Source organism: Stylophora pistillata, chromosome 4 (assembly GCF_964205215.1).
Source record: "Stylophora pistillata chromosome 4, jaStyPist1.2, whole genome shotgun sequence".
NCBI lineage: Eukaryota > Metazoa > Cnidaria > Anthozoa > Scleractinia > Pocilloporidae > Stylophora > Stylophora pistillata.
The window spans coordinates 10,035,762-10,049,701 of NC_142522.1; the positions used below are offsets into that span (position 1 = coordinate 10,035,762).

The following is a 13,940-nucleotide window of genomic DNA, read 5'->3' on the forward strand; positions in this document are numbered from 1 at the left end:
TGCTTCTCCATTTCTGTTACCAATTTCCTTTGTGATCGCTAGTGCTTTCTCGGTGTATTCTTGAGCCTTTTTGCTTTCACCAAGGGAGTGAAACAATGTTCCTAAGTTTCCGTAGTCACCTGCTTCTCCGTTTCTGTCGCCAATTTCCTTTGTGATCGCTAGTGCTTTCTCGGTGTATTCTTGAGCCTTTTTGTATTCACCAAGCGAGTGAAACAATGTTCCTAAGTTTCCGTAGTCAGCTGCTTCTCCTTCTCTGTTGCCAATTTCCTTTCTGATTGCTAGTGCTTTCTCTATGTAATCTTGAGCCTTTTTGTATTCACCAAGCGAGTGAAACAATGTTCCTAAGTTTCCGTAGTCAGCTGCTTCTCCTTTTCTGTCGCCAATTTCCTTTCTGATCGCTAGAGCTTTCTCGGTGTATTCTTGACCCTTTTTGTATTCACCAAGCGAGTAAAACAATGTTCCTAAGTTTCTGTAGGCAGCTTCTTCTCCATTTCTGTTACCAATTTCCTTTCTGATCGCTAGTGCTTTCTCGGTGTATTCTTGACCCTTTTTGTATTTACCAAGCGAGTGAAACAATGTTCCTAAGTTTCCGTAGTCAGCTGCTTCTCCGTTTCTGTCGCCAATTTCCTTTCTGATCGTTAGTGCTTTCTCGGTGTATTCTTGAGCCTTTTTGTATTCACCAAGCGAGTGAAACAATGTTCCTAAGTTTCCGTAGGCAGCTGCTTCTCCATTTCTGTTACCAATTTCCTTTCTGATCGCTAGTGCTTTCTCAGTGTATTCTTGAGCCTTTCTGTATTCACCGAGGGAGTGAAACAATGTTCCTAAGTTTCCGTAGTCAGCTCCTTCTCCTTTTCTATCGCCAATTTCCTTTCTGATTGCTAGTGCTTTCTCGGTGTATTCTTGTGCCTTTTTGTATTCACCAAGCGACTGAAACAATGTTCCTAAGTTTCCGTAGTCAGCTGCTTCTCCTTTTCTGTCGTCAATTTCCTTTCTGATCGCTTGTGCTTTCTCGATGTATTCTTGAGCCTTTTTGTATTCACCAAGCGAGTGAAACAATGTTCCTAAGTTTCCGTAGTCAGCTGCTTCTCCTTCTCTGTCGCCAATTTCCTTTCTGATAGCTAGTGCTTTGTCGGTGTATTGTTGAGCCTTTTTGTATTCACCAAGAGAGTGAAACAATGTTCCTAAGTTTCCGTAGTCAGTTGCTTCTCCTTTTCTGTCGCCAATTTCCTTTCTGATCGCTAGTGCTTTCTCTATGTATTCTTGAGCCTTTTTGTATTCACCAAGCGAGTGAAACAATGTTCCTAAGTTTCCGTAGTCAGCTGCTTCTCCATTTCTGTTACCAATTTCCTTTCTGATCGCTAGTGCTTTCTCGGTGTGTTCTTGAGCCTTTTTGTATTCACCAAGGGAGTGAAACAATGTTCCTAAGTTTCCGTAGTCAGCTGCTTCTCCTTTTCTATCGCCAATTTCCTTTCTGAATGCTAGTGCTTTCTCGGTGTATTCTTGAGCCTTTTTGTATTCACCAAGCGACTGAAACAATGTTCCTAAGTTTCCGTAGTCAGCTGCTTCTCATTTTCTGTCGCCAATTTCCTTTCTGATCGCTAGTGCTTTCTCGATGTATTCTTGAGCCTTTTTGTACTCACCAAGCGAGTGAAACAATGTTCCTAAGTTTTCGTAGTCAGCTGCTTCTCCTTCTCTGTCGCCAATTTCCTTTCTGATAGCTAGTGCTTTCTCTGTGCATTCTTGAGCCTTTTTGTATTCACTAAGCGAGTAAAACAATGTTCCTAAGTTTCCGTAGTCAGCTGCTTCTCCTTTTCTGTCGCCAATTTCCTTTCCGATCACTAGTGCTTTCTCGGTGTATTCTTGAGCCATTTTGTATTCACCAAGGTAGTGAAACAATGCTCCTAAGTTTCTGTAGTAAGCTGCTTCTCCTTTTCTGTCGCCAATTTCCTTTGTGATCGCTAGTGCTTTCTCGGTGTATTCTTGAGCCTTTTTGTATTCACCAAGCGAGTAAAACAATGTTCCTAAGTTTCCGTTGTCAGCTGCTTCTCCCTTTCTGTTACCAATTTCCTTTCTGATCGCTACTGCCTTCTTGTAATATTCTTTAGCTCTGTCGTATTCCCCAAGCGACTGAGCGATTGTACCTAGGTTTCCGTAAATGTTTGCTTCGTTATCTCTGTCGTCATTTGGCACAGTGATTGTTAGTGCTTTCTTGGAATATTCCTCAGCCTTATGATATTCACGCAGTAAATGAAATAATTTTCCTATCATTATGTAACATCGCGCCTCTGTTTGTTTGTCTCCAATACTCCTTGTTATATCAGCTGCCTTTTGATAGTATTCTCTAGCCTTTTCAAATTCATTTTGTTTCTGATATATCTTTCCCAGTACCAAGCTTAGTTTCCCTTCCATAAGTGTGTCACCAGAGGCGTGATATATGATAAGAAGTTCTTTCGCGTACCTTTCTGCAGATGTGTACTTGGAGACCTTGTATGCGACCTCGATCATTAGCATATTTGTTGCTTGGTAAACCTGGGGAAAGCAGTGGTATTCTTTTACCCATACATTAGAGGTTAGAAAGATCAACCATTCTTCGCCTAACCTCGTGGCTTGTAAGCCACGGCTAGTGTTCAGAAGGTAGGTGACAACACCAAGAACTATAGCGGATACCATAAGTCCTCCTTCGTTGTCCATTTCGACCGTTTTCCAACTTACTCGATTGAATCCAATGTGACAGCGTCAATCTGAGGATTTTTAAATTGAACTGGGTTAGATTCGCCGTTTGCAACCGCTCGATTAAATATTATTTAAATAGATAGATAGATAGTTTATCTGTAAAAAGCTTGCAGCTACTAAGCTGAATTGTGTATTTAAAATATAGTATAAAATATAATGTAATGTAGTAAAATGATGTATAAAATAATATCTTATAATAGCGAGTATAATATAATGATAGCAATAAAGTCCTAAATAAATAATAATGTCCTATAAGTATAATGAAAGCTTGAACTGTTAAAATATATACAACGCCATCGAGCTCATTTACAAAACTCACCGTTCACTAAAATTTGTTGTTAATACATGATCTTAACATTTTTTGAAACGCTTGTGGTGAAAAGTGTTATTACACAATCAATAATCATCAAAAAAAAACAAATAGATAAAATAAATAATCGGTAGAATGTTAGCTCATACACGCAAGTGAATTATCTAGAGGAGTTTAGGGCGTACGTTTGGGCTGAAACATCCTGTGACACATAGAAATATGCGACACGTGCTCCGCAAATAGTGGGTGTGGGTTTAATTGCTAGGAGCTAATTGGATTAGTCTGGGTGGGGACTAGTTTGGGTAGGGACTAGTCTGGGTAGGCACTAGTCTGGGTAAGGATTAGTCTGGGTAGGGACTAGTCTGGGTAGGGACTAGTCTGGGCAGGGACTAGTCTGGGTAGGGACTAGTCTGGGTAGGGAGTAGTCTGGATAGGGATTAGTCTGGGTAGGGATTAGTCTGGGTAGGGACTAGTCTGGGTAGGGACTAGTCTGGGCAGGGACTAGTCTGGGTAGGGACTAGTCTGGGCAGGGACTAGTCTGGGTAGGGACTAGTCTGGGTAGGGACTAGTCTGGGTAGGGATTAGTCTGGGTAGGGATTAGTCTGGGTAGGGACTAGTCTGGGCAGGGACTAGTCTGGGTAGGGACTAGTCTGGGTAGGGACTAGTCTGGGTAGGGACTAGTCTGGGCAGGGACTAGTCTGGGTAGGGACTAGTCTGGGTAGGGACTACTCTGGGTAAGGACTACTCTGGGTAAGGATTACTCTGGGTAGGGACTAGTCTGGATAAGGACTAGTCTGGGTAAGGATTAGTCTGGGTAGGGACTAGTCTGGGTAGGGACTAGTCTGGGTAGGGACTAGTCTGGGTAGGGACTAGTCTGGATAAGGACTAGTCTGGGTAAGGATTAGTCTGGGTAGGGACTAGTCTGGGTAGGGACTAGTCTGGGCAGGGACTAGTCTGGGTAGGGACTACTCTGGGTAGGGACTAGTCTGGGTAGGGACTAGTCTAGGCAGGGACTAGTCTGGGTAGGGACTAGTCTGGGTAGGGACTACTCTGGGTAAGGACTACTCTGGGTAAGGATTACTCTGGGTAGGGACTAGTCTGGATAAGGACTAGTCTGGGTAAGGATTAGTCTGGGTAGGGACTAGTCTGGGTAGGGACTAGTCTGGGTAGGGACTAGTCTGGGTAGGGACTAGTCTGGATAAGGGCTAGTCTGGGTAAGGATTAGTCTGGGTAGGGACTAGTCTGGATAAGGACTACTCTGGGTAAAGATTAGTCTGGTTAGGGACTAGCCTGGGTAAGGACTAGTCTGGATAAGGACTAGTTTGGGTAAGGACTAGTCTGGATAGGGACTAGTCTGGGTAGGGACTAGTCTGAGTAGGAACTAGTCTGGGTAAGGACTAGTCTGGGTAAGGACTAGTCTGGGTAGGGACTAGTCTGGATAAGGACTAGTTTGGGTAAGGACTAGTCTGGATAAGGACTAGTCTGGATAAGGACTAGTCTGGGTAAGGATTAGTCTGGGTAGGGACTAGTCTGGGTAGGGACTAGTCTGGGTAGGGACTAGTCTAGATAAGGACTAGTCTGGGTAAGGACTACTCTGGGTAGGGACTAGTCTGGGTAGGGACTAGTCTGGGTAGGGACTAGTCTGGATAAGGACTAGTCTGGGTAAGGATTAGTCTGGGTAGGGACTAGTCTGGGTAGGGACTAGTCTGGGTAGTTACTAGTCTAGATAAGGACTAGTCTGGGTAAGGATTAGTCTGGGTAGGGACTAGTCTGGGTAAGGACTAGTCTGGATAAGGACTAGGTTGGGTAGGGACTAGTCTGGGTAAGGTCTAGTCTGGGTAGGGACTAGTCTGGGTAAGGACTAGTCTGGGTAGGGACTAGTCTGGGTAGGGACTAGTCTGAGTAGGGACTAGTCTGGGTAAGGACTAGTCTGGGTAAGGACTAGTCTGAGTAGGGACTAGTCTGGGTAAGGACTAGTCTGGGTAGGGACTACTCTGGGTAAGGACTAGTCTGGGTAAGGACTAGTCTGGGTATGGACTAGTCTGGATAAGGACTAGTCTGGGTAAGGACTAGTCTGGGTAAAGATTAGTCTGGGTAGGGACTAGTCTGGGTAAGGACTAGTCTGGGTAGGGACTAGTCTGGATAGGGACTAGTCTGGGTAAGGACTAGTCTGGGTAAGGACTAGTCTGGGTAGGGACTAGTCTGGGTAAGGATTAGTCTTGGTAGGGACTAGTCTGGGTAGGGACTAGTCTGGGTAAGGACTAGTCTCTGTAGGGACTAGTCTGGATTAGGACTAGTCTGGGTAAGGATTAGTCTGGGTAGGGACTAGTCTGGGTAAAGATTAGTCTGGGTAGGGACTAGTCTGGGTAAGGACTAGTCTGGGTAGGGACTAGTCTGGGTAGGGACTAGTCTGGATAAGGACTAGTCTGGGTAAGGATCAGTCTGGGTAGGGACTAGTTTGGGTAGGGACTAGTCTGGGTAAGGACTAGTCTGGATAAGGACTAGTTTGGGTAGGGACTAGTCTGGATAAGGACTAGTCTGGGTAAAAATTAGTCTGGGTAGGGACTAGTCTGGGTAAGGACTAGTCTGGGTAGGGACTAGTCTGGGTAGGGACTAGTCTGGATAAGGAATAGTCTGGGTAAGGATTAGTCTGGGTAGGGACTAGTTTGGGTAGGGACTAGTCTGGGTAAGGACTAGTCTGGATAAGGACTAGTTTGGGTAGGGACTAGTCTGGGTAAGGACTAGTCTGGGTAGGGACTAGTCTGGGTAAGGACTGGTCTGGGTAGGGACTAGTCTGAGTAGGGACTAGTCTGGGCAAGGACTAGTCTGGGTAAGGACTAGTCTGAGTAGGGACTAGTTTGGGTAAGGACTAGTCTGGGTAGGGACTAGTCTGGGTAAGGACTAGTCTGGGTAGGGACTAGTGTGGGTAGGGACTAGTCTGAGTAGGGACTAGTCTGGGGAAGGACTAGTCTGGGTAAGGACTACTCTGGGTAAGGACTAGTCTGGGTAGGGACTAGTCTGGGTAGGGACTAGTCTGGGTAAGGACTAGTCTGGGTAAGGACTAGTCTGGGTAGGGACTAGTCTGAGTAGGGACTAGTCGGGATAAGGACTAGTCTGAGTAGGGACTAGTCTGGGTAAGGACTAGTCTGGGTAGGGACTAGTCTGGGTAGGGACTAGTCTGGGTAAGGACTAGTCTGGGTAAGGACTAGTCTGGGTAGGGACTAGTCTGAGTAGGGACTAGTCTGGGGAAGGACTAGTCTGGGTAAGGACTAGTCTGAGTAGGGACTAGTCTGGGTAAGAACTAGTCTGGGTAGGGACTAGTCTGGGTAAGGACTAGTCTGGGTAGGGACTAGTCTGAGTAGGGACTAGTCTGGGTAAGGACTAGTCTGGGTAGGGACTAGTCTGAGTAGGGACTAGTCTGGGTAAGGACTAGTCTGGGTAGGGACTAGTCTGGGTAAGGACTAGTCTGGGTAAGGACTAGTCTGGGTAGGGACTAGTCTGAGTAGGGACTAGTCTGGGGAAGGACTAGTCTGGGTAAGGACTAGTCTGAGTAGGGACTAGTCTGGGTAAGGACTAGTCTGGATAAGGACTAGTCTGAGTAGGGACTAGTCTGGGTAAGGACTAGTCTGGGTAGGGACTAGTCTGGGTAGGGACTAGTCTGGGTAAGGACTAGTCTGGGTAAGGACTAGTCTGGGTAGGGACTAGTCTGGGTAGGGACTAGTCTGGATAAGGACTAGTCTGGATAAGGACTAGTCTGGGTAAGGATTAGTCTGGGTAGGGACTAGTCTGGGTAGGGACTAGTTTGGGTAGGGACTAGACTGGGTAAGGACTAGTCTGGGTAGGGACTAGTCTGGGTAGGGACTAGTCTGGGTAGGGACTAGTCTGGGTAGGGACTAGTCTGAGTAGGGACTAGTCTGGGTAAGGACTAGTCTGGGTAAGGGTTAGTCTGGGTAGGGACTAGTCTGGGTAACGACTAGTCTGGGTTGGGACTAGTCTTGGTAGGGACTAGTCTGGGTAAGGGTTAGTCTGGGTAGGGACTAGTATGGGGAGGGGCTTGTCTGGGTAGGGACTAGTCTGAGTAAAGATTAGTCTAGGTAAGGACTAGTCTGGGTAGGGACTAGTCTGGGTAAAGATTAGTCTGAGTAAGGACTAGTCTGGGTAAGGATTAGTCTGAGTAGGGACTAGTCTGGATAAGGACTAGTCTGGGTAGGGACTAGTCTGTGTAAGGACTAGTCTGGGTAAGGATTAGTTTGGTAATAGAGATAACATGTTGTAATTGAGGGCATTCGGAATAGACATTGAGATCGACTGAACTTAGATTGTACGGAAATTGTAGAGGCGTATGCGGATCGTAAATAAACTTGATAAACCAGAAAGATACGGTCCTATACAGTCCTGAACTAGCGGAACGCAGAGATTTTCCTTAACGCAGTGGAGAATTCTGCAACAATGCTTGGTCTTACATTTGGGAATCGCAAAACGCCTTTTATACCGGAGATTATAACAGGATAGCCCTGACGATTGAAGCATTTTACGCGAGCGATTTACTCGAGAAATATGTTGATTCTGAAGGCGGGTAATTCACTACAATTTCCAGCGATCCCAATAGGATAATTGGCCGGATGTATTTGGCTTTTCTTGACTTAGTAAGTTGGCTATATCAACTAAGTTGAAATTGTAAATTGGCCACCGTAACGAGTTAAAAAGCTTTTTAAAATAGCTCAGTATTCAACTCGTTACGGTGGCCAATTTACAATTTCAACTTAGTTGCTGTTACCAAATTACCTTGTTACCCCCACCCACGCGCAGCACCACAGTTTCTTTGGAAACTTTCACCCTTTAGTCATTTGCTTGACTTACTCTGGTCAAGAGATGTGCTCTTGAAAATTTATAATCTATTGCTCTCGAACAGTCGAACCGTTATAGCCGTCACAGTATGAAGCAGTCGGTTGACAAAGTCCCGAATTTGTTTCCCCCAAAACACTGTAATTTTCACCTCTATTAACCAGTCACTTCTATTAAACGAACGTGGTCACCTTTGAGTGAGTCCCAACAGAGGGTCTGGATGGGTTAACTGACAACTGACAAATGGCCAAATTTTTTAACTGACAACCGACAAATTGCTGAAAAACTAACTGACAACTGACATTTGTGGTGGGCTTTTACTGACAACTGACAAAAGCCCGGATCGCCCAAAATATCCTAAAAAATAGATGTAAAATAAGGACAGTTGATTTATTTTGTTCAATTAAAGTACATTTTCTATTACATATAAGTAGGAGTACTCCAGAGTGTTAATAATTACCGCATGTACCATCCACATCAAGGTCATGTGTCACATATTAGTTATATGATCATTGATACCCAACTCGATCGTCAACTTACGCGATGGCCGTGAATGCTGGTATTTTAAGAGCTGATGTAAGCTTTTACCGAATCGAGTCGGAAACGGCATTTGAGCGTCACAGAAGCCGAATTCCTATCAAAGATGTTAAAACCGTACTGGCGCTGAAAAAGCACCTTACTTCGTTCCTTAGTCTAAAGGAGTTGTCCAGTTAATATCACCTCGGAGATTCTGATGTGAAACTTTATCACATGGCTCCGAAATCAGGCGGCAAGAGCGATAATTTTACGTTAACTACGGACATGCAATGGAATTTGGAGCTTCCGACCATGCTGGCTAGAACAGGAAGCGAATTAAACAGTATTATATTGGAGTGGTTTGGTATTTGGTATTGGAGTGGTTTGGTATTTGGTATTGGTATATATATATAAGTTAATAGCCTACTCTTTTTTATAAAACGCCCACTCCATTGGATGCCGACTTATAAGCTCTGTCAGAATTTTCTCATTCTTTAATTCAAGTATATTATGTTTTATGTAGATTATAATGGCATAATTAATATAACTGTGAAAAGTCAAATCTTATAGAGTCGCAGTGATGCGACTGACTGGTCTTATTTCATGATTTTTGTCTGCTGGGCATATTCTGGTTTTGTGTGATTTTAGAGAGGTTCTTAGCTGGCTCGAGTTACATTATGCAGCATTTGTTACGTACCTCATGGCTTCACAGTAATAATCGCAATGATATACCATTTTGTTCTTATCGCCTCCTTGATAACTTCAAAAGTGATGAATTCGGAAACTCAAAGCCGCTGAGTTCGGAAACTCGAAGCTTGTCCAGTTCGCCCTTCTTTAGAAAAGCCAACCTCAGTCTGTGCTGCAAGTGAAAACGTTCTGTTGTGTGCAAAGCGAGGCCCGGAGAGGAATTATACAAGTGACATTACGGCACTACAATGGAGTTGGCATTGCTGGTACCGGAGTCAGACTCGTGACCTACCCGACTAGCATTTTGAATATCATATCTATGGAAGTTCTCGAAGAGCTTACTTTGCAGCAGGCGGCCTTTACCGTCGTTTGCGACCTTTCAAGCTTAGAAGTTAGCCAACTTCTAAAGAACAACTCGGAGTCTTGTAGAGAAATCAAAAGACTGTGAATTTGAAGACGGGATAGCGTTCACTGACTCGGGGCATCGAACCGCCTCCCGGTTAGCTCAATGGATAGAGCGCTGGACTGTAGTACGGGAGGTCGAGGGTTCGAGTCCCGGCCGGACCGACACACAAGGTCTTAAAATAATTGAGAAGAATTTGCTACCTTTCTATAATATCAAGAAATGGTTAGATATTCTAGTCTTCTCGGATAGGGACGAATAAATGGAGGTCCCGTCTCCTGCAGGGTTGGGGCAGGAGACGTTAATTTCCCACACACGAGATTACTGTGTGATGGATGTCCTCCCCTGGGGTGGGATGGGTGGGTTAGGACAGCAGGTCCACATCAGCTATTACAGCTGCCAATTAATCAACCTGCTTAAACAAATAAATGAACTTCAACTTCAAAGGTAAAGTTCTTCAGTCCTTCTGAGAAAAACGTTAAAACCTTAATGGGCTCTGGTCAGGAAGGAGCAAGTGAAGGAACGGATGAAACGTGTTCTTTTACGCAAGTTCATGGCATCTGTTCTGTGGAGAAGGCTCTATTTATATCGGATGTGGCTACAGGTTGCATTCAACTAGTGTCGGGACTCAGTGGTACTGTGTCGTACTGTGTCGTACTCAGTGGTACTGTGTCGTACTGTGTCGTACTCAGTGGTACTGTGTCATTCTTAGAAGTCTTAGAAGTGGTCCTGTGTCGTTCTTGGAGGTCTCTATAACAGTTTTAGTATCGGAGCCCAAAACATAGAGAAAGCACAATTGTCTCTTCAAGATGCCGTAGACAAAGTATCAAATGTAAATGACAACATCACAAAGACCGTTTCTGAAGTGAGACAACGGCACAGTATAAAGGAAACCACAGCAAAAAACGGTCCCGAGGGAACTGTGTCTCATAAAACTCAAGTCTCACTTAAACTTCTTGAAGAAGGAATGCACCGCCTGCACAACAGCATAGCCTCAATCAACAACGATTATCTCCAAGATATTGAATTGGGCAAATTACTCAGAGTAGTTTTGGAGAATCTACATGCAGTTTCACATTTTAAGCATGAGACCTTCACCGCACTACAGTATTCCCAAGACTTTGGTTTAATTACCAAGAAGTCGTTGAAGAGAGTAACGAAATGGGCAGCCAAGTATTTTACTCATGAAAAATTCTACTATCTGTCCCTCACACCAGCACGGAGTTTGCAAATGTAAACTTTATGCGACCTCTACCTTCAGTAGAGATCGACCCCGAGATTGAAAGTGCTATGAAAGAATTTATGGAAAAGTATCGTCCCTTGAGGCAGAGGACAGTTCGGGAGGAAACTACCAAGGACAGGGCAGGAGCTCTACCACCGGCCGTCTACACGAAACAACAAGATTCAACCAAAGTGGACTAATTGGCGGGACTAGGTAACGATTTTAACTCGGGAGATCAGTCAGTAGGGTTCAGCAGCGACAAAGGCTGAGCTGTTCAAGCTACTTCGGAAGGTGGGGATGTGACAGATATCACATTTGTTGATGACCGTATTGTTGAAGTGACAGTTGCTGAGGCGCGAACACATGCAGGCGAATATGACACAGACTCAGGAAACGACTCTTCTGACCAAGAGGATGAAGATATTACCCCAATTACGGTGTCTAGATCTGGGCGGCCATTTCGCGCCCATTTTCGCCTGGATTTCTAAGGGACGCTTTCTCCAATAACCTAGTTGAAAAGTAGACGAAAAAAGCGTTCCTTTCCGATCATTTCATCGGAGCCAACCGCAATCGAAGCTTTGTAAAACAAAACATAAATCTAATATATTGTGTTAGAAAACTTTTCACAAGTTTGTTTACTTTCTGATGATCTTCTTGTGTAACACGTGCCTACGAAAAGTCAAAATTTTGGAGAAAACAAGAAAGCAAACACAATGCGCAGTAAATTTTTAGAAATCATCTTTTCCAAAAAAGCTCCATTGAAAAAAGACTAATTAAAGAACTTATTTCCGACGAAAAAAGCGATAGCTGCATATTACGTTTTAACTAAAAAATCAAGATGAAAGATAAACATCGCAAAATATTTACGCATGTGTGCAAATGAGCCTGTTGATCATATTTCAAAAGGGAATATGCAAATTTGTCCGTGGGTGAAGAGATCTCAAGTTCCTTGGAATCTATCAATAGGAAGCAAGACTAAAATGGCCAAGAAATATTTCGAGACGACAGATTTACTCAAAAAAGTTTTTTATTTGCTGTTATTAGCGAAAAACGTACGAATTTCTTAAGTGTACAAAGCCCACGCGGTAAAATTCATCATGCTTAGATCGTTGTTTACTTACCTTGATGGGGTTTTGCTAAAAGCAGACCCGCGGCCCGCGGCCCAGTGGCCTGGCAGCCCGAAGGCCCAGCGGCCCGCAACGGCCTGCGACCCGGAGGCCCAGTCCTGATTTCCCCCAGTTTTTTCGTCCAGCAGTAAATCCACGAGCATGCACAGATCTGCATCGAGTTTGGGTGTGCAAAGTGGATGACAGTGAGCTTGAATTCGTTTACCATTTAATCATTTGAATCCTTGTTTCTGTTTGTTGCATGTTATTCAGAAAAAAACGTTTTGATTCTCTGCTCATTAGTCTCTTTACAGAAACCGATAACACAGTAGAGGACTTTCATTACGATGTAGGCTATTTTTAAACCATACTTTGAAAGTGAAAATATCATAACAACAAAGGAAAAGAAAATACGAACCGAGGGTAAAATTGAAGCACAACACAAACAAGAAAATTTGAATCTCTTGATGGCGGGGTTTGATTTTTTCACTTTTCGCCAGGATCGAAAAGTACTCCTTTTACACCCGAAATAATGTACCATATTTCTTCGCAAACCTCGAATAAGGAGCTGCCTCCTCGATGTCTGACAGCGTAACGTCGGCAAATCGATCGGTCGCCCGACTGAGAAGCACAGTTCGCTTGTTGACCTTAGTGACAATGAGACTGAAATCGAGTAAGTACAACTAAGAGACTTAACCGAACACAAAGTTTCCTTAGTAATTTACAAAAACTTTCAATGAACAGTTAAAATTCTGCTACCTGCTAAAAATGGTGCAAATTTAAGAAGTGCCCAGCCTCGAATAAGGGCCCACCGCCCTTGAGGACCAAATATTCAATAAGCGTCCAGGGCGCTTACCGTATTCGAATGAATACGGTACTTACATCGCCGAAAAGCAATGTTTGAGAACACGCTTTCTTTTTGGGGTGGAGTTCCTGTAAATAGATCGACATGTCTCTGTATAGAAAAGATTCGCAGTTCACATATTGCATTACTTATGATATTTTCACTTTCAAAGTATGGTTTGAAAATAACTTTCATCGTTCGTTAATGAGAGTCCTCTATTGTGATATCGGTTTCTGTAAAGAGACTAATGAACAGAGAATCAAAACGTTTTTATCTGAACAACATGCAACAAACCCTCATTGTCGATCCGTGCATGCGCGTGGATTTACTGCTGGACAAAAAGACTGTGGAAAATCAGGAATGGGCCACCGGGCCTCCGAGTCGCAGGCCGTTGCGGGCCGCTGGGCCTTTGGGCTGCCAGACCACTAGGCCGTAGGCCGCGGGCCTGCTTTTAGCAAAACCCGCTTTGATGGCCAGAAATTGCGCGCGTTATGTTGAAAATTCTGAAAAAACTTCGATTTGACGCAAAATCTTCTATTAAACAATACCTTTTGGACACAATGTTACTCGAACATAACATTTACCGAACCATCGAGTCGTCAAATTGTCGCTAGGCCCTGCTAGAAGTCCGAAAGTTCGATTTTACCTTTACGTCCATAATTCGCATCGCCTTAGAGAATCGTAGTGTCGTTGACTCGAGAGCTTATTCTGTCACCTTTAAGACCTTGATATCCATTCTTTTCCAAGCAGGGTATTCTATAGCATTGTTACTTTACATTCTGAGTTCCGCAAGGTCTAACTCGATCGAAAATGAACGAAAAATCCGACTTGAAAATTGAGGGTCGGCCGCGCGGACGCCATAATTTCAAATTTGATCATTTAGTGAAGACTCGTAGAATAATGCCCCTCTAGTACCCTCTAAAGCCATCAAAATATATGCGCAAACGACGGTTTCTGATTGGTTTATTAATCTCCAAACAAAGAGGAAGTTTGCACAAAAAACTCCACTTAGTAGGGGAGGTAGGGGGGAAAGCGTTCTCGCGCGAGGCAATCGCGTGGCTCAGGCGGTGATGGGCGGTTCAGGTGTCAATGTGTTAAAAGGAAATGTTGCGCACGGGAAAACAGAAGTTTGCGTTCAGAAGAGTCGTAACTGACTTAAACAATGACTGAAAGTCATTTGAAAGATCCTGTTTCATTCCAGAACTGCCCGAACTGAGAAAAAGCAGCTCTTATTGTATCAGTTTTCGACTAAATTTTCAAGTTTACGCTATATG

At 44.1% G+C, this 13,940-nt stretch overlaps 1 protein-coding gene and 1 pseudogene across 1 annotated transcript in view; one reads left to right on the plus strand and one right to left on the minus strand.

Annotated features, from left to right (window-relative positions):
• LOC148732405 (uncharacterized) overlaps nucleotides 1-13,940 on the minus strand; it is a 16,239-nt gene continuing 2,299 nt past the window's right edge. Inside the window, exon 2 of the mRNA XM_088755788.1 lies at nucleotides 1-2,741. Within this exon, the coding sequence (XP_088611914.1) occupies nucleotides 1,567-2,691 (1,125 nt within the window). The 5' untranslated portion in view covers nucleotides 2,692-2,741 and the 3' untranslated portion in view covers nucleotides 1-1,566. The remainder of the gene's footprint in view (nucleotides 2,742-13,940) is intronic.
• The window catches only part of LOC148732406 (uncharacterized), an 18,390-nt pseudogene continuing 14,433 nt past the window's right edge, over nucleotides 9,984-13,940 (plus strand).